The 26,841-nt window shown below is 40.1% G+C and overlaps 1 protein-coding gene across 1 annotated transcript in view; it reads right to left on the bottom strand.

The window, feature by feature from the left end:
• The window catches only part of LOC119856195, a 118,999-nt gene that overhangs the window by 5,594 nt on the left and 86,564 nt on the right, over positions 1-26,841 (bottom strand). The window contains exons 11-14 of the mRNA XM_038403426.2: positions 23,071-23,260; positions 20,383-20,510; positions 17,760-17,876; positions 8,003-8,113 (exon numbers count right to left, since the gene is read on the bottom strand). Of these exons, the coding sequence (XP_038259354.1) occupies positions 8,003-8,113; positions 17,760-17,876; positions 20,383-20,510; positions 23,071-23,260 (546 nt within the window). The remainder of the gene's footprint in view (positions 1-8,002; positions 8,114-17,759; positions 17,877-20,382; positions 20,511-23,070; positions 23,261-26,841) is intronic.

The following is a 26,841-nucleotide window of genomic DNA, read 5'->3' as shown; positions in this document are numbered from 1 at the left end:
CTTTTTACCTTGTTGTTTAGCCATGGTGGCACGTTTTTGGCTCTCTTACTGTGTTTTTTTTTTATTTGGGTAGCTTTCACCCTCAAACTTGCAGAATTCAGAAAGATCTGCAGGAAATATATGATTTTGTGAAGAAATCCTTTGTCTTTCCACTGTCATCTGGCCTGGCTAGCTTCTGGAAAACACACGTCTACGATTCATTCTGCCAAGACCTCTTATGGATCATACTGTGGATGTCATTGGATTACCTCTCAAGAGAGTTCTGATTTGTGGAGAGAAAACTGAAAATAGGAGGACATTGACTTATCACCTACTATTTCCTCCTCCACAGGCAAAAATAAAACCTAAATTAAACCAAATTCTCCTCTCCAATCTGAACCGTGAATCTCCTCCATGTTGTACACACGTTCTTTCTGCTACCAAACCAAACTGCTACCAAACTCAGCAAAAGAACTACAAACAGAATGATATAAAATACCAGGGAAAATAGCTTAAGTTTGTTCCTTAGTGCACTTCCTTCTCTGTTACCAGCAAACACTTCTTCCTTATGACCTCAAAACCACACTGGAACGAAAACCAGCTGTACTGTGTTGTATTGGACTAACATACCTATGTAATTTAATCAAAATGATTAAGAACTGCATTTGAAACTGCTTCTGTATACAGCATTTGAAACTCACTGTACTTTAAAATAAGAGCAGAATGAGGATCTAGGTAAAATTCTTGCTGAGGTTTTTACACTGAACATATACTATACTGAAAAAAGAAAAGGAGTACTTGTGGCACCTTAGAGACTAACAAATTTATTAGAGCATAAGCTTTCGTGAGCTACAGCTCACTTCATCGGATGCATTACGAAAGCTTATGCTCTAATAAATTTGTTAGTCTCTAAGGTGCCACAAGTACTCCTTTTCTTTTTGCGAATACAGACTAACACGGCTGCTACTCTGAAACCTGTTATACTGAAAAAAGGACAGTTCCTTCTCAACAGGGCCGTACTTTTGTTCTATATTAAAATGTACCCTATCCATTTCTACTGTGGTCCTAGGCCTGGTTACATCTAAATGCTGCAAAATGGAGAAAACAAGCAACTTGAGTTCTCTAGGCCTAAACAATTCTTTGGCACTCCCAATTCAGGACAGAAAAAGTTCCCTTCAAAACAGCAAATAATTATTTCCTTGTGTTTACAAGGAAACAGTGTTGGTACAATATGGGCAGAAAAGGAAACAGGAATGTGATTATGGTATCTCTCAAGAATCTTCTCAATGGGGAAGTGTTAAAGGAGGTTCACCTGTTCTTTTACACCAAAGAAGATTAAAGGTTACATGACTCAGAAAAGCTAAGTAAGACAAACCAGATAAGATTTACAAAGCTGTAAAACTACACTAATTCTTCTAGAATGTAATATAGAACCTCATACTCATGGGCTCGTAAATTAAGGAGTGAGAATCTCACATAGTTCTTTAACAAATGAGCTGGAAAAATCTTTCTTCAGTATTTCTAACCATTTTAAGAGATCCTCCTTTACCATCAAGGCCCATAAAAGCCTTTTATATTTTTACACTATAAATGTTTTATAAATGGTAGAATAAAGAATGCATGTCATCGATAAAGGATTGGATAGAAAAAATAAAAATGTGAACTCTGTTGGGTGTGCCATTTCTTTTTAACAGACAGGTTTTATCTCAAAATGCAGTGAATTTCTTACAGCTAGGTTCTTCCTGTACTTCCCTCCAATAATAACTATGAAATAAAGCTGGAGTTCTTGTGACCCCCCCCCCCAATTCCATGAATGAAGTAAATATTCCCTCTAAAGTTTGTACATTAACCTGGCAGATATAGGTGTTGAGCATAATGTTCTAGAACTGGCGAACGCTTAAACAACTATTTTCAACAAATATTTGTTCAAATATTTACATATATTTGTGTAGATATTTCACACACCCTGTTACCACAAATATTCTGGCAAAGATGATACTGATAATCATGTTTGCTTAAACAGTGAATTTTAAGTGAATACTGGAGAATGTACACAGAAAGCAAATTTATACTCTGTACACAGGAGTAGTTGGAATGGAATATGATCCTATTCTACAAAAACAACTGAGTTTCAAGACCCAAATATAACAGTTCTCCACTGACTTGGTTACTATACAGTTACAATTTTAATACAGACAGGAGCAGAGCCTAACCCAGTGTTTTAACGGGCTTGTGAAACTGTGCTAAGGTTTTTGGACATGTCCATATTGTAACCTCTGTTTTATTCTAACTACATGATATTTAACAAGTTATAGCCAGCTCTGCTTGTCCAGTTATTTTAGTAGTATAAATTGGCCATCATAATTACTCATTCAGTCTCAGAACTGAATCATAACAGGTGACCTTATATGTCCAATCAAAACTAAGACAGCTTAAATTTCAAAAACTCACAATGGTCTCGTTTATATACACACTACAAACCAATTATTTGCAGTGACAACGTAGCAAATAATTCTGAATAATAATAAATTTAAGAACAATGAAAGTTCTTTGCAGACAATCCAAAAACAAAAGCAGCTACATTTGTTAAATTAACAATACACTGTGAACCAATCACAGAGCTGAGTTTGGTTTTTGTTTTTAATAAACCTTTTCTTTTAAACTTTGGCTATAATAAGAAAAGTGACGGTAAATGAGACTTGGATACACATTTATTCTGTTCTCTATGGCTTCCACAGCAAAGCAACGGAGTTTAAGTCCAGGTTTTGTAACTGCCAGCTCTGAAAACTCACCACAGCATCTGAAAATCAACCTGTCCCTTCTCCTACCTCTTACATCAAATATTTTGCAATCGAAATGCCACCCACCCACATCAACAGGTGGGGGACACTGATGGGGCAGGCGCTGAAAAGGGGACAGTACTAATAGCAAGGGAGGGAGGCATTTGCCAAGGGACAATAGGTAACTCCTCTCCCTGGGACTTTCTGGCACCCATTGGCCAGCTGGGAGAGAGGGGTGCTGTTTGGCCAGCATTCCTTACTCCCAGGATTTGGCACAGTTCAGGGGCCATGTGGAGCCTGTGATCCTTGCAGGCACAAGTGCCTACCTGCGTATAACTCACTGCAGGATCAGGATCATGTTTTGATCATGGTTAGTAACTCAGGAAAGATACAGGCTTTTAATACAGAAGTCACTTACAATTGCAGCCCCACTTTAAAGATATACTAAAATTCTGAATTGACTATCACCTCAGTTTCACCTCTCCAGGTGTGACACTTTCATTATATACTATAAACACAACATCAAAGCTTGCTTGCTTTCTTTCACCAGCGATGTAAAGATTGGTATCACTTTGTTCTGTATTTCCATGGTTAATTATATCAGCTCATAACTATAGTCAGAAAGCTGGGTCACTTGCACCTATTCTGAAATCTGGTCTACACTATGAGTTTATGTTAAATTTAGCAGCATTAAATCAAATTAATCCTGCACCCGTCCACACAACGAAGCCGCTTTTTCCGACATAAAGGGCTCTTAAAATCGATTTCTGTACTCCTCCCCGACGAGGGGATTAGCGCTGAAATCGACATCGCCGTTTCGAATTAGGGTTAGTGTGGACACAATTTGACGGTATTGGCCTCCGGGAGCTATTTAAAAGGTAATAGTGCACCATTGTGACCACTCTGGACAGCACTCTGAACTTGGATGCACTGGCCAGGCGTACAGGAAAAGCCCCGGGAACTTTTGAATCTCATTTCCTGTTTGACCAGGCGAGCTCATCAGCACAGGTGATCATGCAGACCCAGAATCAAAAAAGAGCTCCAGCATGGACTGAATGGGAGATACTGGATCTGATCGCTGTATGGGGAGAGGAATCCGTGCTATCAGAACTATATTCCAAAAGACGATAGGCCAAAACATTTCAAAAAATCTCCAAGGCCATGATGGACAGAGGCTACAACAGGGACGCAACACAGTGCCACATGAAACATAAGGAACTCAGACAAGCGTACCAGAAAACCAAAGAATCAAATGGACACCCCGGGACAGAGCCCCAGACATGCCGCTTCTACACTGAGCTGCATGCAATTCTAGGGGGGGCCGCCACCACTACCTCACCCCTGTCCATGGACTCCGATGATGGGATACTCTCCACCATGCCCGAGGATTTTGCGGATGGGGAAGATGAGGAGGAGGAGGATGAGCTTGAGGAGAGCACACAGCACACCGTTCTTTCCAACAGCCAGGATCTTTTTATCACCCTGACTGAAATACCCTCCCAAGCCGGAGAAGGGACCTCTAGTGAGTGTACCTTTTTAAATATAATACGTGTTTTAAAAGCAAGCCTTTTTTAATGATTAATTTGCCCTGAGGATTTGGGATGCATTCATGGCCAGTACAGCTACTGAAAAAGTCTGTTAACGTGCGTGGGGATGGAGCAGAAATCCTCCAGGAACATCTCCATGAAGCTCTCCTGGAGGTACTCTAAAAGCCTTTGTAGAAGGTTTCTGAGGAGAGCAGCCTTATTCCATCCTCCATGGTAGAACACTTTACCGCGCCATGCTAGTAGCAAGTAATCTGGTATCATTGCATGACAAAGCATGGCAGCGTATGGTCCTGGTGTTTTCTAGCATTCAAGCAACATCCATTCTTTATCTCTTTGTGTTATCCTCAGGAGAGTGATATCGTTCATGGTAACCTAGTTGAAATACGGGAATTTAATTAAGGGGACATTCAGAGGTAGCCATTCCTATTGGGCTGTTTGCCTGTGGCTGAAAATAAATCCTCCCCGCAGTTAACCAAGTGGTGGTGGGGGGTCACTGGCGCTGAGCTGTTCACGTTTGGCTAGCAGTGATCTTCCCTGATAACAGCCATGCAGTGGGGGGAGGGGTAAAGCGATCATCCCAGAAAATTGGATGGAGAGGGTTAATTTGGTTTCTGCTGCTGCACGTTAACACGAAAACCGCAGCACTAAATGGCCAACTCAACGGGCTTTGCTTGGTATGGGAAAGGAGGGGGCTACTGTTATGAAGGTTGCAGAAGCCGAAAGACTATGGCTTACCATGGTCGCCTGAAAGCCGAATTCTGTTGCCCCGCCCTGAGTGTGTGATCTCTAACATCAAAGCTGCAGGCACTCAATATAAGATGCAAAATGCGACCTTGTACCGAAATCACATGTGCTATGTAATATGAATAGTGTTGTTCACTGTGAAAGAGTATAGCCATTGTTCTGTAAAATGTATCTTTTTAAATACTTCACTCCCTTTTTTTCCCTCCTGCAGCTGCAAATGTTTCAAACTTCCCTCCTCCGTCCCAAAGGCTATCTCAGATAAGGCAGCAGGGAAAAAAACGCATGCGCGGTGAAATGTTCTCTGAGCTCATGCAGTCGTCCAGCACTGACAGAGCTCAGCAGAATGTGTGGAGGGACACAGTAGCACAGTACAGGAAAGCGGCCAATGAACGTGAGGACAGGAGGGACGATCAAGATGAGAGGTGGCAGCAGGAAGATCAGAGGAGGCAGGATGCAATGCTGGGGCTACTGTGGGATCAAATGGACATGCTCCAGCGTCTGGTGGAAGTTCAGGAACGGCAGCAGGATCACAGACTGCCGCTGCAGCCCCTGTTTAACCACCCTCCCTCCTCCCCATGTTCCATCGCCTCCTCACCCAGACACCCAAGAACGCGGGGGGTGGGGGGAGAGGCTCCGGGAATCCAACCACTCCACCCCAGTGGAGAGCCCAAGCAACAGAAGCCTGTCATTCAACAAGTTTTGAAGTGGCCTTTTCCTTCCCTCCTACCTCCTCCCATACCCCACCCAAGCTACCTTGTGAGTTATCTCCCTATTTTTATAATCAATTAATAAAGAATACATGGTTTTTAAATGATAGTGACTTTATTTCCTTTGCAAGCAAGCTGTGATCGAAGGGGGGAGGGCAGGTGGCTTACAGGGAATTAGAGTCAACCAAGGGGGGGGGTTTTCATCAAGGAGAAACAAACAGTGTCACACAGTACCCTAGCCAGTCATGAAACTGGTTTTCAAAGCTTCTCTGATGCGCAGCGCTTCCTGCTGTGCTCTTCTAATTGCCCTGGTGTCTGGCTGTGCGTATTCAGTGGCCAAGCGATTTGCATCAACCTCCTATCCTGTCATAAACATCTCCCCCGTACTCTCACGGAGATTACGGAGCACACAGCAAGCAGCAATAACAATGGGAATACTGGTTTTGCTGAGGTCTGAGCGGGTCAGTAAACTGCGCCAGCGACCCTTTAAATGTCCAAATGCACACTCTACCACCATTCTGCACTTGCTCAGCCTATAGTTGAACAGCTCCTTACTACTGTCCAGGGTGCCTGTGTACGGCTTCATGAGCCAGGGCACTAAGGGGTAGGCTGGGTCCCCAAGGATAAACTATAGGCATTTCAACATCCCCAGCAGTTATTTTCTGGTCTTGGAAGTAAATCCCCTCCTGCAGCCATTTAAAGAGACCAGAGTTCCTGAAGATGCAAGTGTCATGAACCTTTTCCGTCTTGATGTTCGCCACATTGATGTTGGCGAAACGTCCCTTGTGATCCACCAGTGCTTGTAGTACCATTGAAAAGTACCCCTTGCGGTTTATGTACTGGCTGCCCTGGTGGTCCGGTCCCAAGATAGGGAAATGTGTTCCATCTATAGCCCCACCACAGTTAGGGAATCCCATTGTAGCAAAGCCATCTACTATGACCTGCACATTTCCCAGCATCACTACCTTTGATAGCAGCAGCTCAATGACTGCATTGGCTACTTACATCACAGCAACCCCCACAGTAGATTTGCCCACTCCAAATTGATTACCGACTGACCAGTAGCTGTCTGGCATTGCAAGCTTCCACAGGGCTATTGCCAATCGCTACTCTCATCTTGGTATTCTTGCGCTTAAGGGCAGGAGAAAGCAAGTCACAAAGTTCCATGAAAAGTGCCCTTATGCATGCGAAAGTTTTGGAGCCACTGGGAGTCATCCCAAACCTGCAACACTATGTGGTCCCACCAGGCTGTGCTTGTTTCCCAGGCCCAGAATCGGCGTTCCACGGCGTGCCCCATTAACACCATGATCTCCAAATTGCCAGGGACCACAGTTTTAGAGAAATCTGTGTCCATGTCATCACTCTCGTCGCAGCGCTGCCGTTGCCTCCTCGCCTGGTTTTTCAGGTTCTGATTCTGCATAAACTGCACGATAATGCACGAGGTGTTTACAATGGTCATAACTGCTACGGTGAGCTGAACGGGCTTCATGCTTGCCATGCTATCGCATCTGCTCAGGCAATCCAGGGAAAAGGGTGCAAAATGATTGTCTGCCGTTGCTTTCACGGAGGGAGGGTTGACTGACGACATTTACCCATTACCACCCATGACTAATTTTTGGCCACATCAGGCTTTGGGAGCTCAGCCAAGAATTCCAATGGGCAAGCGGGGACTGCGCGATAGCTAACCACAGTGCACCACTCAGAATGTCAACATTTGCCACGGAACTGTGGATGCACACCACCAAATTAATGTGCTTAGTGTGGACGCATGCACTTGACTTTGTACAATCTCTTCCCAAAAATCAACTTCTGTAAAATTGGAGTAATTTCGTAGTGTAGACAAGGCCTGAGTGTTTTCAGATGTAACAATGTTGATTTAAAAAAAATACAATACAGGCTTATGTTCTGCAGATTATGTTTCTCTTATCAGTGTTAAAAAATGGTAAATGGAAGTAGACACCTGAAGTACTGTATGAAAAGTCACTGAGAGTTGCATCAGCCTCTGCAGTTTTTAAAAGCTATTTAAAAGGGCATGTAAAACATTTGAATGCAGATATCTTAACAGCACCTATTATGAATGGAAAACATATATAAAAAAACACCTTACTGTTGGCTGTAGATTCCCCATTAATTTATCAGGATCAAAGTCTATGTCTGATAGAATAGCTTAGTATTTCAGCCAAGCACTGACAGGATAAATAAATAAATAAATAAATCCTCAGCTTTGTAAAGCCGAAGCTCTTACCTTTTACAGTTTTGGCAGAGTTTTTTAACTGCCTCCAGAGTAACATCCTTGCAGAAACTGAGCTTCACACATTCCAAGCTGATATGGCAGAAGCTGGCCAACAAGCAGACCCTTAAGACCAAGAATAAAAAAAAAGAGATTAACTTCAAGTTCTGTGCAGGCTCTTGAAAAACTCCTCTTTTTGTTCTCCACATAGAGACCTATAAATAAATTCTCAGAAAAATGTGGTCTCACTGATAGAAAAATATAAGTATATATTGCATAAAGAAATATAAAAACATACATATATTTTATTTTCCCTGGTTTAGAAAAATAAAAGGAAGAAAAAGGGGAAACATCCATATCTATAAAGCTAGTGGAGCTTAAAAGCTCTGTCAGGGAAGTTGACAGAGTTCTAACCTCCTTGAAGCCAAATTTTTGATTATAGCTCTCAGTATTAGCAAAGCATACTACTCTATACTCCCAGTTTAAACAACTTAGTTGTAGGTCTTTAAAAAAAAAAAAAAAAAAGCAGAGAGAGACTTCTGAGAGCATCCCCCAACATGAACATTTCAAATTGTAAAGTGCAGTCATTTATGAGTTGAAAAATTTTACTCAAGATTCACTCATTTTCTGAAAGATGCCCTGAATCCTGCTCTGCCAGGGGACATGCAGCTGGCCACGGTAACCTGAAAAGTGGGCTGCAATGACCAAGGAAGGGCGGGGAGGAGGTAGGGGTACTTGGGATACACACAGATGGAGCCTGCTCTGTATTACACGACTCACTGTCTCACTTTTACCTTGTGCTCCCCCCATCAGTTTGCTCTATATACCTGCTGTGTCTTCTCTAATATTTGGGCCCAAAACCTCCCTGCACCCACATGGTTTTCAGTGCAGGATGGAGTCTTACACTGCAAAATCTTCAGGGCACATACCATTTTTCATTGCATTTGTTTGTGCACTGCATAGCACATCTGGTCCCCAAGTCCTAACTGTGCCCTCTAGGCGCTACGGCTATAAAAATAATAAATCCCTTAGCAGCATCCACCATCAGATTCCAATTACAAACTAATGCTGCCCTCCATTGGATAAGCCCTTGGAGAAGGCTGGCTGCACAAACATTGCCTGCTTCCACATTGGGCTGCAGGTGTCCTTTCTGATACAGATGGGTGCCATGTGATCTATATATGCACACAATGCTGAAAAAGGATTGTTAAATGGCACATTCCTGGTGAAGAGCTGTTATGCATTCTAGAGATGTATAAGTTTACTGATCCCTGGGTGAAGATCAAGAACTCACTCTTCCTTCCAAAACTCCCACTAAAATAGATTGAAACCTCAGAAGAATAAAAGTTTTGGGTGCTCTTAGCATCTTTACTCTCAGTAGCATTTAGTAACTGAGATTGTGCCAGTGTGTATGGCTAATGGAAGCAAGGGGTAAAATCCTAGCCCACAGAAATCAATGGCACTTTTGCCATTGAATTCAGTGGGGCCAGGATTCCACCCCCAGAGACTAAACTTAACAATCTATAACCAACTAATTTCCACATCTTGAGTAAAAGGATATTTTCCTCTTAGGAGACAAAAAATCGTCCATTAGATTCCACTAACTGATCTAAAAGGAGGCATTTCTGCTGGAGTTTTGAGCAACTTGTTAATTTATGACATCTACTTGTTCATTATTTTCCAAATGTAAGCATGAGAAGATTAAAATCTTGCATACTATACATTTAGGTTTAAAAGGAATAGGTTGGGGGGGGTTGTTTGTTTTTTTTTTAATTGGTAAATGTTTGTAAGATTGGTAAGATTTCACCTTATACTAACAAACCAATGAAAAATATTTCCATCAATAATCAAAATTATCAAAAGATAGACAATGTATAAAAATGCTGCTTTATTAAACTTATTAGAGCTTGATTTAAGCATATTTACTTTGTATATTTTGACTTGTGATGTCAATTTGTTCTATGCAAGATCTCACTCTTCATAGGCAACTTCTTGTCATAAGAGATCACTTTAAATATCACTAAACGAAGGCAAGATCATCATCTGTCCTTTGCATTTGTGCAGAAGAGTAAAGGGGCTGGTCACAGCAAAGGAAGAGATCAACCTCTGCAGGCCCACTTCTCACACTACATGAGTGGGCTGGCACAGATAGGGAAAAAGTGGAGTGGTGACTCAGTCTCTTCTCTTATGCACCAGCAAGTACAGCTGAGCTCATTTGGAGGACAATGCCTGCTAAACAGATAGCATGGAATACTTCCCTCTGGAACAAGGTGGAAACCAGGGAACGAACTATGACTTGGAAAGTCTTGGGAAGATTGTCACTGGTCTACTACTAGACAGTGCAGCTACATGCCCCCTCTAACTCAGTCAGGGCAGATTGTTATGTCAAAAGCTAGTCCGCAGACAGTACAATTCCATGCTACCTATATTATGAGACTACTATCAAGCAAATGTGTTTTTTTGTAAATCTCGAATGGTTACTTAAAACAGGTTTCACTATAGGATAACATATTGGAACGGCAATTTAAACCTATTTATAAATAACTAATGTTTTCTTTCATCCTCATTCAATATTAAAATAGCACAGACTAATATGATAAAACAAACTCTGTTAGTAATTAAAGGGTTGGGAATGTTCCATCCATATAATTGATTGATGAGGCATAGCTAACTGACATGTACTCTTTGGGTCTGACGCTGCTAGGTGTTGAGCTCTTCCTCAGAGTCAATGGACAGTAGAGGAGGACAACAGACAGTGGAGGGAACCTAGTGCTATGAAGTTACATCAAAATTACTGCTATAATTTATACCACAGTAGCAAGATACATATAATTACTAAAAGGCCAGCAACAAGGACAAAGGCACTGTAATCCTCTTGGATCACAGAAGAAAGAATACTAAAAATCTGAATCAACTGGACATTTTATTTAAAATACCAGAGTCATTTATAAATGGACAGAAACAAATTAGATATTCCTGTAGAACTGAGCTATATTAAAGAAACATAAAAGCCAACAAAATGGAGATGTTGCTATAGATACCTAGAAAACACAATGCAGAATCTTAATGCATTGAATCTATGATTCAGGACTGGAAATTGAAAATGTACCTAAAATGCTCTTCAGTTCTTTAGCCTATTCTCCTCTCTGTTTTAATTAGCAGGCTTTTAACCTCTGAAAACATGGAGATGTTATGAAAAGAGAGCACCCACATTACACCTGCTGGCAACATTTCTGTTAACATGGAGCTTTGTAGCCTCTGACGCACATCAACTCCATCAGTGAGGCCATCTTCTTTTTAAATGTAGATAATTTTCTAATTAAAAAATAGACCTAATTTGTTACAATCATATGAAAGTCTATGACTATAATACAGGAAATATGACCATAATGAGTCAGATACCGCTCCTTGTTTCATTATAAATGTATAAACAAAAACAAGAATTTTTATAATTGAATCATACAAACCTATTATTCATGTATGAGTTACATATTCTCAGTTGTTACAAAATGTAACTCCCCCCATCACACACAGAGACACACTTCATTTAAATTATTTTTCCTGGGTTTTCTAGCCACAGAATAACACAAAGATGTGTAATGGAAACATGGAAAGCCAGCTGGAGAAAATAAATGTAACAACAAAAAGATGCCTTGTTTAAAATATGCTATGTAAGTAAATTGTACTGTTATGTATGCTTATGTATGATTGGACCAGATCTTTTTCCTATGGTAAAGCATATAGGAATGGGCTGAGGGAAGGAAAAATCCACAGGAATCCCCTCACGAAGATTCCCCCATATCATTCTATCAGGGAAGCTGGGTTTATTCCTCCTCTTCCTCCTTGTGTAAGGAGACATATGACCCACACAGTTAACCCTGTAGATCACCCCTGTTGAGGCTCTGTGCCTTTGTGGATTGATGGCTCCCAACAGCCTGGTCTCTGCCCTTGGCCTCTGCTAACCCAGTTATGCTCTGGGAGGGGAAATTCTGTCAATGGGTCTGGGGCCCAATCTCTTCCCTTATTATTTAAGATAGATTTGATGATTTGCATCCTCAGGTCTAGAATCAAGGGAATCAATATGCCATGACTTCCCACCCCATAACACAAACTGTGGAAAATCTTACAACATGGGCTGCCTTGCCAGGGTCAACTAGTTAGCCGAAAGGTTTTGTATATAGCTGTGATAAATGAAGCCAGCCAGTTAGCTATAAAGTCCCTCTTCGTGGCTGCTTGCTTTACCTGTAAAGGGTTAAAAAGTCCCCCGGAGAAAGAAAGAGAAGTGGGTACCTGACCAAAAGAACCAATGGGAAGGCTAGAACTTTTTAAAATGGGAGAAAAGCTTTCCCTTTGTCTCTGTTGTTCTCTCTGGGCTGAACAGACAGGGGCAGTTGGAATGCTGCATAAAGTTTGGTCCAGATATGAAAATTCATCATCTATACCTAGAAGGATTCATTTACCATTTTTAAGAACAGGATTGGATTTTGTGTCCTTAAGAGGTTTGTGCATATGTTTAATTAGATGGTGGCAACAGCTGATTTCCCTTTTTTTTTTTCCCCCTTCAGCTCTTCCTCGAAAGTGGGGTGAAAGGGCTTGAGGATACTCCACAGGAAGGAATTCCCAAGTGTTCCTTCCCGGATTCTCAAAAGGGCGGTGGTTTTTTTGCACTTGGGTGGTGGCAGCATCTACCCATCCAAGGTCAGAGAGCAGCTGTGATCCTGGGAGTTTAATACTAGCCTGGAGTGGCCAGGCCAGTATTAATTTTTTTAAAAACCTTGCAGGCCGCCATCTTCTGCACTCGAAGTGGGGAATCAGCTTTGACAATAGCAGAACCCATTAATAACAAAAGCCAAAAAAGCCCTTTTGTTTTAGGCAGTACAAAGACAGAGGAAGTTGAAGAGGGGAGCTGAAAGGTCCATATCCTACAACACCCAATTCTCTGGCATTTTCAAAACCCTGTGTATGGCTGTGCAGTAGATTTAATAAGCATTAGAAAAAATTCTCTTTGCAACTGTGTATGAGGGAATGGCTCAGAGATCCAATTCCTGACAAACCTAAAGACTATGTATATAAATATTTTTAACATACTTGTTCATCCTGTTGGGGGCATCTCCTTTCTACCAGAATTAGGGGGCTTCATACTTTTTCAGTGACTTTTTTCTATACCCCTCTTTTCTCAGGATATGTCTAGACTTCGAACTGGAGATGTAACTTCCAATTTGAGAGGACACACCTACACTAGCTCTCATAGCCCCAGTGGCCTAAGCAACATGAGGAGCTAGATGTCCCAAGTACGTATCCATCGGAGATGCAAGGCACATACCTGGGGCCGATGGCCCCTCATGTTGCCATGGCTACACTCTATTTTTACCGCTAAAATGGTCAGAGCTTGCAAGGTTATGTCTCCTTGGGCTGGAATTTACACCTCCAGCTCAAAGTCTAGGAGGTACCCTCAGAGATAAACTGGATTAAATCGCACAAAGAATAAAGATTAAGCCATTTGGGCTTAAAGTATAACTTGAATTTTTAACATTCTCTTTTTTAAATGGATCTTAGAGGTCATAGGTTATTCAGTTTTTGCAGATTCCCCATATACTGAACTTCTCACTGAATTTAAAACAATGTAGTTTAAAAGCAAGAACAAAAGAGAGAAAAACCCAAAGGTAGTGGATTCAAATCAGGAAATTTCATAGACTGTAAGTTACATGAAATAAGATAGCCACATAGCCAATAGCCAAATTCATTTCATGAAGAGCCCAAAGAGCCTAGAGTTGGAAGGCTCTGTATCCCATTGCCACTTCCCTATGGCATCCAGGTCCTCTAACCCGGGGATTCCCAAACAATGGCTCATAGACTATGTAGCGAGGCGATGACTCACCGGTGTGGCACCTCCTGCTGGTCGTCTCAGGAATTAGCTCTTTCCAGCTTCCGGAGCGCCCTCTGCAGGCCGGTGTCTCGCCTGCCACTGGCCCCATGTCCCTCCCAGACCCCAGTGACTCCTCACCCTGGGGCGCTGCCCCCTGGTAGTGTCCTCACACTTTCGATCTCCCATCCCAGGGGAACCCCCAACCTTGCCTCAGTGGCTACTGCCAGTGATCATCTAGCCACTGCTCTGTGGGGCAGACTGCAGTCTGTAATGGCCACTCATCACAGGCAAGGGGTTAGGACCTGCTGCCTTTGCCTATCTCTGGGCTGCCCCTCTGCAACCTCAGTACCTGTGTAGGCCTTCACCAAGGCCTGCAGCCTGGGGTTTTACCAGGCAGGAGCCCCCCAGCTCCCCTTGCCCTTGCCCTTGCCCTTGCCACTCCCAAGCAGCCAGCCCTTCTCCCTCTAGGGCTAGAGTAAGACTCCTCCAGCTTCTGGCCCACAGCCCTCTTATAAGGGCCAGCTGTGGCCTGATTGGGGCATGGCCCCAGCTGTGGCTGCTTCCCCCAATCAGCCTAGCTGTTCCCAGCCACAGCCCTCTTCAGGGCTGCTTTTAACCCCTTCAGGGCCGGAGCGGGGTGACCACCCCGCTACAGACTAATCGGTGAAGAAGGGATTAGTCATATGATTCTTTCTTCCCTCCTTGTTTCTGGCTGCAACATTACATTAAAATAAACTAAACATACATAATCAAATTCCTAATGCCTTCCATGTAAGCAGTTGCTGTAATTGCCGCAAGGAAGTTGTGAATGTGAACAGGAGGGAAGAGGGTTCTGCACAGTTGGGAATGGCACTCACTCTATTAAAATGTGTTCCACACTCTGCCTTTTAACAACATCAAAATAGATTAACATTAGCAATTTATAGCAGAGAGAAATTCTTCAGCTATTGACAGCTTAGGAAAATGAAATTGCCTACTCTAACACAATAATGAAATCCTTGACACTCTGGGACAAATGTTTAAAGAATGCAGTTGCACATACCACTGTGTTGAAGCAAGAACATGTTTGCATGTATTTTTTTGCTCCTTTATAAAAAAAAATGTCCTCTGTATGTAATCACATCTCTCCTTCTCCTCACACACTGAAACAATATTTTACTGTCCCTAAAGTGATGACATTGAAAACCAGAGAAGGGAGCAGCAAAGATTTTCAAACCTTCACAGGAAATTAAAATGGGAGGGTACTTGTAATGAATGGCTGCAATAATTATCAAATGTCTCATTTTGCTTAGGTGTTTAATCAACAGCAGCAAAACTGGAGCAGACTTATGTTGAAGTGCTCTTGTTCCACTGGAATATCAGTACTTCAAAAGATGATATATGCAACACAAGCAGTAACACTGGAGATTTTTTTTGACTGATATACTAGATAGATAAGGCAGCAAAGAAGAGGTTAAATTTCAATTAGAAGAAACAAATACAAATCTAAGTGGGTCACAGGTTACAATTAATGTCTAGCTTGTTCTAGCCATCTGCAATTAACTGTTGGTTATGCCTAAGTCAGGGTTCTATGCGCAAGGCAACTTAGGGTGACCAGACAGCAAATGTGAAAAATTGGGACAAGGGGTGGGGGGTAATAGAAGCCTATGTAAGGAAGACCCAAAAATCGGGACTGTCCCTATAAAATTGGGACATCTGGTCACCCTAAGACAACTGTATAATGCAGTATCATTTAGATCTGTTCTGATATTCTCTCCTCAACAGGATACTAATGCATACTCACATATATGATAATTATGTGCCATTCGTCATACTTCTATCTAATCTATACATATTTACATAGTACTTATTATAGTAGTACTTAGACAACAGAGAAAAATATATTATACACTAATATTCCACTTTTCAAACCACACTCATTTCTCTTTAGTCCCCCACCCCCCAATTTATAGAAACCACAGACCCCTGATCTCCTGAGTCCCATGTGTGTACTGCAAAGCCAACACATGCACATGCCTATATACTGCAAGGCAACAACTGAAGAATGAAAACATATTGCTTTTGTGGAATTCATGGTTTGCCCCTCTGTTTTTCAATAAGTCACTAAAATTTGGCATTTTGTTAATGAAAAGAGTTGTAGGGAGACTTAATAATTCCAACACTTCCCATATGTAAAAGCTTTAAGTTGTCACAGCGTTTCTGTGCTGTGAGGATGTGCTTTAAAACCTCATCCAAGAGCCGATTCAGAGTTAACCATACAATACACATTTTTTAAAAAACAAAAAAGATAGATGGTTGAGACAATGTTATTAATAGTTTTCCAGGAACATAATGATGCTGCTGGTAAACATTAAGGCAGTGGTTCTCAAACTTTTGTACTGGTGACCCCTTTCACATAGCAAGCCTCTGAGTAACCCCCCTTATAAAATTAAAAACACTTTTAAATATATTTAACACTATTATAAATGCTGGAGGCAAAGCGGGGTTTGGGGTGGAGGCTGACAGCTCGCGACACCCCATGTAATAACCTCGCGACCCCCAGAGCGGTCCTGTCCCCCAGTTTAAGAATCCCTGCACTAAGGGGTTTATTCTCCTATCAATATCCAGATAGATCCCAGCAATAAGAAAATAATTATGGGACTTATGCCATCTGTATTTCAAGAGGCTATACTTCAGTGTGTCTGACTACCACAAGACTTTTACAGTGGTGTCACTGCATTGTGTGAAAAGTCTGCTGCAAAATTTATATCAAAACCAAATCTACCATCCCTATGTTCAGAGTCTCTTGCCCTTCATGCGAGTCCTACAGGACAGGGTCCAGGCACAGTGTGTTCTTGCCCAGGAGCAAGTCCTCCTGCCAGGGCCCAAACTTTTTTTTTTAAACAGCCTAAAAAGACAACACTGCCAGCCACTCTTGCCAAAAGTAACAGTTTGTCTGAAGTGTGGCAGGTACTTCTCCTTCTCAAGGAAACTTATTAACCCTTTCCTCTCTGCTGGAGTGGCATATTTTCACCCTTTCACAGACTGCCACACACTCAATGAGGAAATCTCTCACATTGTTGGAAGTCTTTGAAAATAGAAGATACTGGAACAACATACCAGCACATGCAAACATACACACAAGCATGACACCCTTCCTCCTACATATCTGACACATATGTACAAACAGAGAAAACATATTTCTAAGAGTGACTGCCAAATGTATGTGTCTAGAAAGGAATCTCCAATGTGGGTTCGTATGTGGGCAATTTGTATATACAGATCTTTATCTGCCCGATAAAAAGGATATAAAAACATATATAAATATATACACGTAAATGAATATAAAAATATTTTGATTAATCTTAAAACCATTTGATACATGAAGAATTTCAGCAAGATGTTATGAAGCAGCTGGGGTTTTAATTCCAATTTTGAAACAAAAAATGTGGCTATCAATTTAATCAAGGCAATCACTTTAAACAATAAATTTTAAAATGTTCCCTATTCATCTACAGATATTACCAACGTAAGTAATGATGGGCATAAAATAGTTGAATGCCTGTACATCTCTGCACAGCAAATGCCATTACAATCTTAATGTTTGCAGCACCATGATATAGTTATTTATCTCACACATGGATTTGTGGTATTCCCTGCAATTACAATGAAGAATATAACAAACACTGTGATAATTACAAAGTGTGATTAGCATATGTCACTATTTTAGTGATGCCCAGTTGTATATTCTTTACACAGAACGGACTATACAGGTAACTAGCATGTTTGTTTTGATGATTAATGAATGATCATACTGAATATTGCAAATCCTACAAAAGAAGCAAAACGAGGTTGTTACACAGAAGACGGGGGAAAAAGAGAGAGAATACCAAGTATTAGGCGATATCTGCTGAAGTTATATCTTACCCTCTCTTGCTTGTTCCTGTAGAGCTCAGATCGAGGTAATAAAGTTGGCAGCAGCTCCCTGCCAAAGCTTGAATTCCTATGTCAGTCACCCTTTTACAGCCACTGACATCAAGATACCTGTAGATTTCAAAACAGATTACTACCAAGGAATATCTAACATTGGCACAATAGTGTAAAGTGGTTAACAAGTTTCATTTTCAGGGATGATTTATAGAGCATTACCCATTTATACTATTTTTAATAAATATACAGGTAACTCCAGAAAGTATAACAAAAAAACAACTTGATTACTCAAAAAACTGCCCTTTCTAATATTTCATTCCTTTTACTCCCAAGAAGCTCAAATTAAAAGAAAAGAGTTGTTACCTAAAAGGTTTTCCTTATTCCACCATGGCAGTTTTCCTTTGTATTCAAAAAAGTATCACATATTAATGTAATCCCCTCTCCCTACCCTCAACCTTTTTTTAATATATAAACACTTTTAGAAACAAAAATGTAATAATTTCTAGAATATGAAATGAATTAGGTGTCACTGAGAGTTATATCTAACAAGCTATAACCGTGTTGCCTCATTTGCATTCTAAGTGCAAGAACCACTCAGCTTGCTTGTGAGCTTCACGCCTAGATGGCCCATGAATGTCAATCTTATACCATAAGACCAAAACCTGATGGTGTGTATTCATTTATGAAATCTCACCAAGGATACATAATAAAACTGGGGGAGCTTTCAACTATGTCTCAGCTGAATGCGATTTTAGGTTACTAATTGACCAATTAGGAGGTAAAACTGTGGAATAATTACCAAGGCATGTCTTGTATTAGAATATATCTGCTATGTCAGAATGAATTTAATACCAAATCACTATATCAAACAGTTCCATGAAATCTTGTTGTTTGTAAAATGATTGTAGGAATATACTCTCCTTGTATTTCAATCAACTGTCATTAACCATTTGGAGACTATAGACATATGTAGTATCTACATGTCCTATGATTTCATTTGGCCAACAGTCTGGAATATGTTAGTGTTATAAGAGATTAATAGAAAAGTAATGTTTCCTTTCATCTTTGATGTCCACATTTATCAGTGATTTGTGTGTTCAGCCAACCATTGAACAGCACAGTCGATAGGTCTGCAGAAGCAGTGCTTAGATACTTCATCAGTGAGCAGAATAGAGATACCCAAGATAAATGGATAGAAGCCACTTCCATTGTTTCATCTCTTTCATGGACCTGGCCTATGCCTGAGCCACTCAGAAGATTAAAGAGATCAGAGGTAAAATCCTGCCTGACTGAAGTGAGGATTTCACGCCAGGGATGGAAGGTCTAATCACAGTAATTCATTTTCTGGTATCACATTCACTCAATCAGACCCTAAATAAATTCTATAAAATCCTTATCGAGGTTTGCACTTGTATTCATTTATTTAAGTTCTTTTCTGAAGTGTTAGAACAAGAATAAATGGACACAAATCAGACGTCAAGAATTATAACATTCAAAAACCAGTCGGAGAACACTTCAATCTCCCTGGTCACTTGATTACAGACCTAAAAGTCGCAATATTACAACAAAAAAAACTTCAATAACAGACTCCAATGAGAAACTGCTGAATTGGAATTAATTTGCAAACTGGACACCACTAAATTAGGCTTGAATAAAGACTGGGAGTGGATATGTCATTACACAAATAAAAACTATTTCCCCATGTTTATTTTTCCCCCCTACTGTTCCTCACACGTTCTTGTGCACTGCTGGAAATGGCCCATCTTGATTATCACTACAAAAGTTTTTTTTTTCTCCCACTCTCTCTTCTGCTGGTAATAGCTCACCTTAACTGATCACTCTCGTTATAGTGTGTATGATGATACCCATTGTTTCATGTGCTCTGAAGATAGATAGATATATCTTCCTACCGTATTTTCCACTGCATGCATCCGATGAAGTGGGTTCTAGCCCAGAAAAGCTTATGCTCAAATAAATGTTAGTCTCTAAGGTGCCACAAGTACTCCTGTTCTTTTTTTGGAGAACAAGGCGAGCATTCGGAGATATACAATGATATAATTAAGATAAATTTCAAATTAACTGAATAACTTTCTAGCAATTCCACATTCACATACATTTTTTCTCTTATTGTAAAGTATTCCAGAATTCTGCAGTATTGGTTCAAATGCTGCATATCTTGCCATAGTGTTACTACAGCACTATGATTGGTTACCGCAGAAAAGTGTTCTCTCTTTTTAGTATAAGAGGTTATTCTTATTCTGACTCATGAGTTTTATACATTTGAAAAGTAAGTGACAACATCCTTCTATAAACCAAAATCACGTAACATGTGTATGTAGAAATAATAGTTTTTTATTAAGCAATCTACTCTCAAAAGGCCACATATTTGCTTTGATCCACACCTGTAACATCTAATGGGAGCTGCACTGTAGATCCAGGGCAATTACAATGTGGCTCACACAGCACCATTGCAATACTTTCTGTGAGCAAACCAAACAAAGCTTCTGTTAGCTGGAATATCAATGAACCCAAAATCATCCTTTTTGAATGATAGAAATGCTTTAACTTTCAAATGCTAATTCATTTGCAAAAAGTTTCCTTTTAGTTTTCAAACTTGTACCTGATTGTTTGTAGGTAGGTGCTAATTTCCACTAGGCTTATATCAGTCACTTGTGAACAGGAGCTGAGAACCAGACACTCCAGTTTAGGACACTGGGTCACAATAAAGTGGACAACACGGTCTCTTACCTAGAATGCATCATACAAAGGGAAAAGAAATGCAAAAATTTCTTTCAGATATGAGCAACTGTCTGTCAAAAGCACACAGAGATATTCGGTGGTAGCTAAAGAAATAAAATTCATTCTTTCAGTCATGTTATTAAACATTAGCTGTAAGCTAACAGAATTGGTGATTATTATTTACATTATTCTCCAAAATGTGCTAGGCACTGCAGACGCTTAGGAAGACACAGTCTCTGCTCCTTGGAGAACCTGCATGTCAAAAGAGGATACAATAATACAGGCACAGTGTTTGAGTCTGACGTTAAGCACACGTCTTGTTAGTTCCATTATATATATAGAGTGAGTTTATATAGACAATGTGCCCGTATAATGTATCTCCTTCTCACAACCTTTGTCTGTTATAGCAGTCTGGTGGTTCTATATATTGACATAACCACGAACTGCTTCCTTCAATCTTCCCATTTATCTTTGTGCCCTAACCTGGCCCACTCTCTCCCTTGCTTCTCCATTGCCCCTCGTAAATACAGTAAGCTGCCCTCCTTCCACCAAACCCATCCTAGAACAGAGACATGGCCAAGCGAGAGACACAAATAAATGCCAATCAGAAGATGCGCACTTTAGTCTAAGATTCAAGGGTGAGCGGGATCCTAGGCCTAGAGGCCCCAATAGCCAACTCCTGTCCCTGGAATCTGGGCTGGCTCTTAGTGCTCTCTCTCACCCATGTGGAGGAAGGGACACTGGAAACTCCTGTGGGGCATGGCCCTGAACAAAGGAACAAAGGAAATTAATAGTAAAAAAATAGAAATAATAATAATAATGAAAATTTGTATAGATTCATGGGTTCTCCATCACACAGCTGCACCCATTTAACTACATACATCTATGAAACCTGTGGTATGATAACTTTACAAGATTGGGGAAGGTTCATTTAGTAGTAGTAGTAATTTATTTGTCATTTGTGTTGTGGTAGCACTTAGTGGCCTCAGTCTGACCAGCTTCCCTTAAGGCAGCTAGACACTGTATATACATAGAGCAAATTACAGTCCCTGCTCAAAGAGCATTTCTTTCCAAGCCAAAAGTGGGATTGAAGGGCTCTATCAAAGTGAATGACCTAAATCCTCCAATGCTGAATGAGAAGATACAGGAAGTCTTGGATCTCAGCACTACAACAGCTTTGGCTCACTTATGCAGGATCTTGTTAAATACTTTATTTATTTGGGGATCCAAGTAGCAAATAAAGGAAATGGATGTTCTACATGGCCAGAGACCGTATTTCTTAATGAAAGTTTTTCCAACTCTAATTTCAGCTTGCTTTATTTTCTTTATGATTTTTCTAATTTTGGTTTTCTTCAGTTTACTGCACTTGAATTTAACAGCTGCTCACTGAACTCTCAAAAAGAAAAGGAGTACTTGTGGCACCTTAGAGACTAACAAATTTATTAGAGCATAAGCTTTCGTGAGCTACAGCTCAGAGCTGTAGCTCACGAAAGCTTATGCTCTAATAAATTTGTTAGTCTCTAAGGTGCCACAAGTACTCCTTTTCTTTTTGCGAATACAAACTAACACGGCTGCTACTCTGAAACCTGTCACTGAACTCTGTCCTTCCTCCATCTTCTCACAATCCTGGTCATTGTTTAAAAATCTCTACATGTATTGATCTGGAATGGTTCAGTGGACTCTCAATAAGAGTTGTTCATTTTAGTGCTTCTCCTCAGCATCAATGTGATCCTGCTGACACGCCTTGTGACAAATTAAGTGTTATGGTTCTTAGCATAGGAATGTAGGAGACGTTGGACACTTTCCCAATACTTTTAAGGTTAGCTCTGTTATTAAGAAAAAACCTAAGTCAAATCCCTGTAGTTTCTTGTAGTCATGTAAATTTTGCCACAAATTTTGTGTGGTCATGTAAAGCCAAACAGCAGCAAGCACCCACTGTGTGCCACAGAGAGAAAATTGGGGACAGTGAACAATATCAGCTACACAGAACAACATCAGGTGCAGATCAGTTACACAGAGCCTAAACATGGGAGAGGAGAGTCACTGTAAGTGCAGACACTGCTGTAGCCTAAAGGCTATAGTAGTTGCTGTGGGTATTTTGAAAACAGACATGAGTTTTAGCAAGTGCAGTGTTTCCTTCTATGATTTTTATTCCAGGCCAGGACATAGGGAGACTCTGGGACACTACTAGAGGGAGGATCTGTCCCTTCTAAACTCCAGCTAAGTAACCTGTGCAAAGCCCAGCTACTCAGGCTTTGTACAGGGGACAAGTGTGAGAAGCTACTGTCTCTCTTACTGTTTAACTAATTTTGAATTTGTATTATATTTGATAACATTTTTTAAGCAAAGTAATTGGCTATTTGGATGTCTCACAACTAGGTGAAATGACCATAACATTTATATAAAAATGTTATTTTCCTTCAATTACTTCACTTTGTCGAGAAAAGAACAGAGAATTTCACACATACCAGTGTGCATTTATTGATACAAATACCACAGACATCAATCAATATGCTTCTAGTCGATTTAAAACCAATGAGAAAACAGTGACAAATCAAAATGTTCTTACCACATTGAGCCCAGATATATTGAGTGTAGTTAGCTTTTTTAGACAATTCACTATCTTTGCCAAGCAGACATCAGTAACCTTGGAGACTCTGCCAATGTTCAGCGTCTGCAGATTTGGACACTCTCTAGCCATGGAACTCAGGCACTTGGTAGTAAGAGCATGGCAGCCAAGTATTTCTAGTTTACTGAGACTGGGGGAAGACAGATGAGGTTAATGAAAAAGTTAGTTCAATATAAACAGTGCAACGCATACCAAAACCACAGCTTTGCATAAACTTGCCTATAAGATGTTTCAGTTTTCTTTCTCCTAAATATAGTGGGCCTGATTCTGATCTCATTCCTGTGTAAATATTGGATAACTCTATTGAAGTAATTGGAATTAGACCTGTGTAAAAGTGAGATCTGAATCAAGTCCTGTTATATTTGAAAACTTTAAGAAGCAATTGGGAATGGCTATCACATAAATTGACAAATAAAATCACTGATAAAATGCTTAAAAAAAAACAATAACAATGTTCATTTTCCTCTACAAAATTTAGCAACAGATTGAAAATAATTCAGATAATAATATATTACCCTAAAAGTAAACCACTTTCAACACTTAAACTTATAGCATTCACTCTGACTTTTCTAACTCCAGCTGAGCACATAGCATCCATTTAACAAAGTAGTGTAATACACAGGAATAACACAGGTGATCATGTCTCCCTCTTGTGGCTGATCCCAGCAAGGATAGGAGCCTGCTAATTAGCAAAAGCTAATTAAGAGAGATCCCTACTTTGTCAAGAACCATTAAACACAAGAGCCTTTCACTTTCTTATTCTTGATGATGACATGCCCTAAAAACCAGGAAACTCCAGTCCGCAGACATTTCAACCAATGACATAGAGGAACTGTTGACTCCCCATACTACAGTTCTGGTATAATCTGGGTAGAGACAAGCAAAACAGGAACCTCAAATCTAAACCTAGATAAGGAATTGAATGTGAATCCCTTGATCTGAACCTACTTCTCTTTTGTTGAGCCCCCAATGATGAAAATGTCATGAGAACAACTATCACCTAACATTTTCATCATTCTCAGCCATAATCTCAGAAATAAAGATTGCAAGATTTTGGTGGATGCAAATTTCAACCGAAAATCCTAGCCTAAATCTAATCCAGAACATCATTTTCTCAGTCCACCTCCATTTTGTATTTGATTCTCCACTAAGAACTAGGCAGAAACTGTCAGAGTAGAAGCAGGGAACAGCTGAGGTCTGCAGTTCAATGAGGGCACTAGATAAGAGAAGGAGTGAAGATTTAAGAACACAAAAATCCTGCAGAGCCAAAGCATAAAATAAGAAATTCAAGAGGGAATGTCTTAGAAGAGGCTAATTACTGGAAAAGACCAAATTACTTGAGACACATTTCGCTCTTTGAAAGTAGTGGAAAAATAATTTATTTTCTGCTGTAGTAAATTTCAGAAGGTTCACATTCTGGTTTTGCTATTATCAATATTACATATTGTTCCTACCAGGTTTGTAAATGTTACTGAATGTTTATGTATTATAAACAGATTATTTTGCACGTTATTTTGCAATCATCATTATTCTGTATGCTGGTATTTAAATTCACTCTTTTTATGTTATTTTATTACATATAGTTAAAGGTTATAAAAGGAAATAAGTAGCCTACAAATCATACTATGTGTAAACAGAAGCACCAGAGGGACATGGTGCTCATTTGCTCTCTGAAAATGTAGAAATGAGAAAAACGTTATCAAGAAATTATAATTATTACAAAAACCTTCTGAACAACACCTAATTACAGATTGATTAGGCACCTGAAGAAAAGCATCTATGTAACAAATGCTACCAAGAGATTCATATCTATGAAAAGGGAAAGATGACTGGGGTCTGTTCTGCTCTCACTTAAATCAGTAAAAATCAAAAGTAAACACCTCTGAAGGTTTACAGAGTTACTCCAGTATGCCAGTGTAGGTGAGATCAGAATTAGACTTCTTGAATCCAATGCAAATTTGGATCAAGGGTACAACTCAACTGAAGTTAACTGAATAAACTAGGGTTATTTTTTCATCCATTAACTGCAATAAACACTGTATCATGAAAGATAAGTACCAACATTCAAGGCATACATTTTTTAAAAAAGGAGGAGGAGGAAACATTTTAATTATCTTAAGGAAACAAAGTCTTCTTTTTTAAATATTAAATATAAGAAATTAGTACATTGAAAACTGCATTAGGAAGGGCCTTTCATTTAAAGAAAAAAACTATTTTTCCACCCCAGCACACATTATTCAAGTACAAAGAAGTAAAATGCTGAAGTCCCATTTGGATGACAGCACTGAGTTAATCAATACAAATTAGACAAGGAGTGCGACAGCAATTCCCAGAGTACTATCTTCATTCATATGTGAAGCCCCTAAAATGAAGTGCACTGAACATTCAGTCCTACCTAATAAAAAGAAATAAACAACAGAAGAGCCACTTTCATCAAAATGCTTTGTCTATGGTAGCTACAGTGTGACAGATAATCAATGTTCCTCTTAATGGAACAGAGATGAGTTGACTTGCTAAGAACACAAATATACGTGGTATGAGATCATTCCGAACAACTGGAGAAAACAGACATTATGCAGAGAGGTTTTATTACTCCAAAGGTGGAAAAAAATACCTTTCACTCTACTCCAAATTTCTTTCACCTTGACAAGCTGAAATGTATTCCCTGGATTTTTAAAAAAGAAATAATAAAAGTTTAGCTCTCTACACTTTATCTTTTTTTCTTTCCCTTTCTATGGCACGGTTTTCCTGGCTTTCTCACTCTTAGAGATGTTCCTTTTTGACCAAGATTGAGGCACACTGACAGGGCACCGTCATGAAGCTTGCACTGCTGTTAACTTTTCTAGAAGTCTAGATTCTCGAGGCAATGTAAAGAGAGTGGAAATCTCCCATAAGTCCCCTCTGGTGCCACACCGTACATGGGAGAGCTCCCCCGTAGGTGTAGAGCTGGCTCGTATGATTCCACTCCTGCAGCCCCCGATGCAGGAGGCACAATCAGGAGCAGCAAGGCCATGTTGGGAGCCAGGACAGGGAATGGCCAGAACATAAAAATTTCTTCTCCAGCTATTCGCTATGGGCACAGGGTCCTTTGAAGGTCATATCAAGTGCCACAAGTTTAAACAGCTGCATGGCTGTTCTAAAGTGTATCGGGATTGGGGCTAGGGCAAAGAATCAGGGACTTGTAAGCAGTTTCCAACAGATCCCTGCTCTGTTGCACCTTGCAGAAGCTGGATGCAGTATTGAATCTTTCCCCTATAGTTTGTTATATACTTGACCTCCACCCCTTCCTCCCAGATTCATTGAACTGAGGCCACAAGCCAGTGTTTGCGACAATACAATTCAAAATCATGGAATTCACATTGTTGTCCCAGTCCTCAGATTGTAGTGGCACAGAATTGTTTAGCAAGCAGGAGGAAGTTGTTTAGAAAAGAAAAAAGATATTATTACACATTTAGCCTTGTGAGCAATTGTGCGTGTCTACTGGGGTGAGTTGAGCAAGAAAAACATGTAAAATTTATGTGGCAGTATAATGTATATTTGATAATATGTTAATGATTATATATAAAAATCTACGTCAAAAGAATTATTAATTTAGCAAAGTCAAACATTCAGAAGTTAGAAGATGCCAGTATTCAGGCTGCCCTGGAGATCTTAATTTAGACCCTTTGTGTATATGCGTTATGGTACAGTCTTTACTATTTCTTCCACAGG

The sequence above is a fragment of the Dermochelys coriacea genome, chromosome 5, assembly GCF_009764565.3.
Source record: "Dermochelys coriacea isolate rDerCor1 chromosome 5, rDerCor1.pri.v4, whole genome shotgun sequence".
Lineage (NCBI taxonomy): Eukaryota > Metazoa > Chordata > Testudines > Dermochelyidae > Dermochelys > Dermochelys coriacea.
Note: the sequence above shows the minus strand (reverse complement) of the source record. Positions and strands in the feature narration are given on the sequence as shown.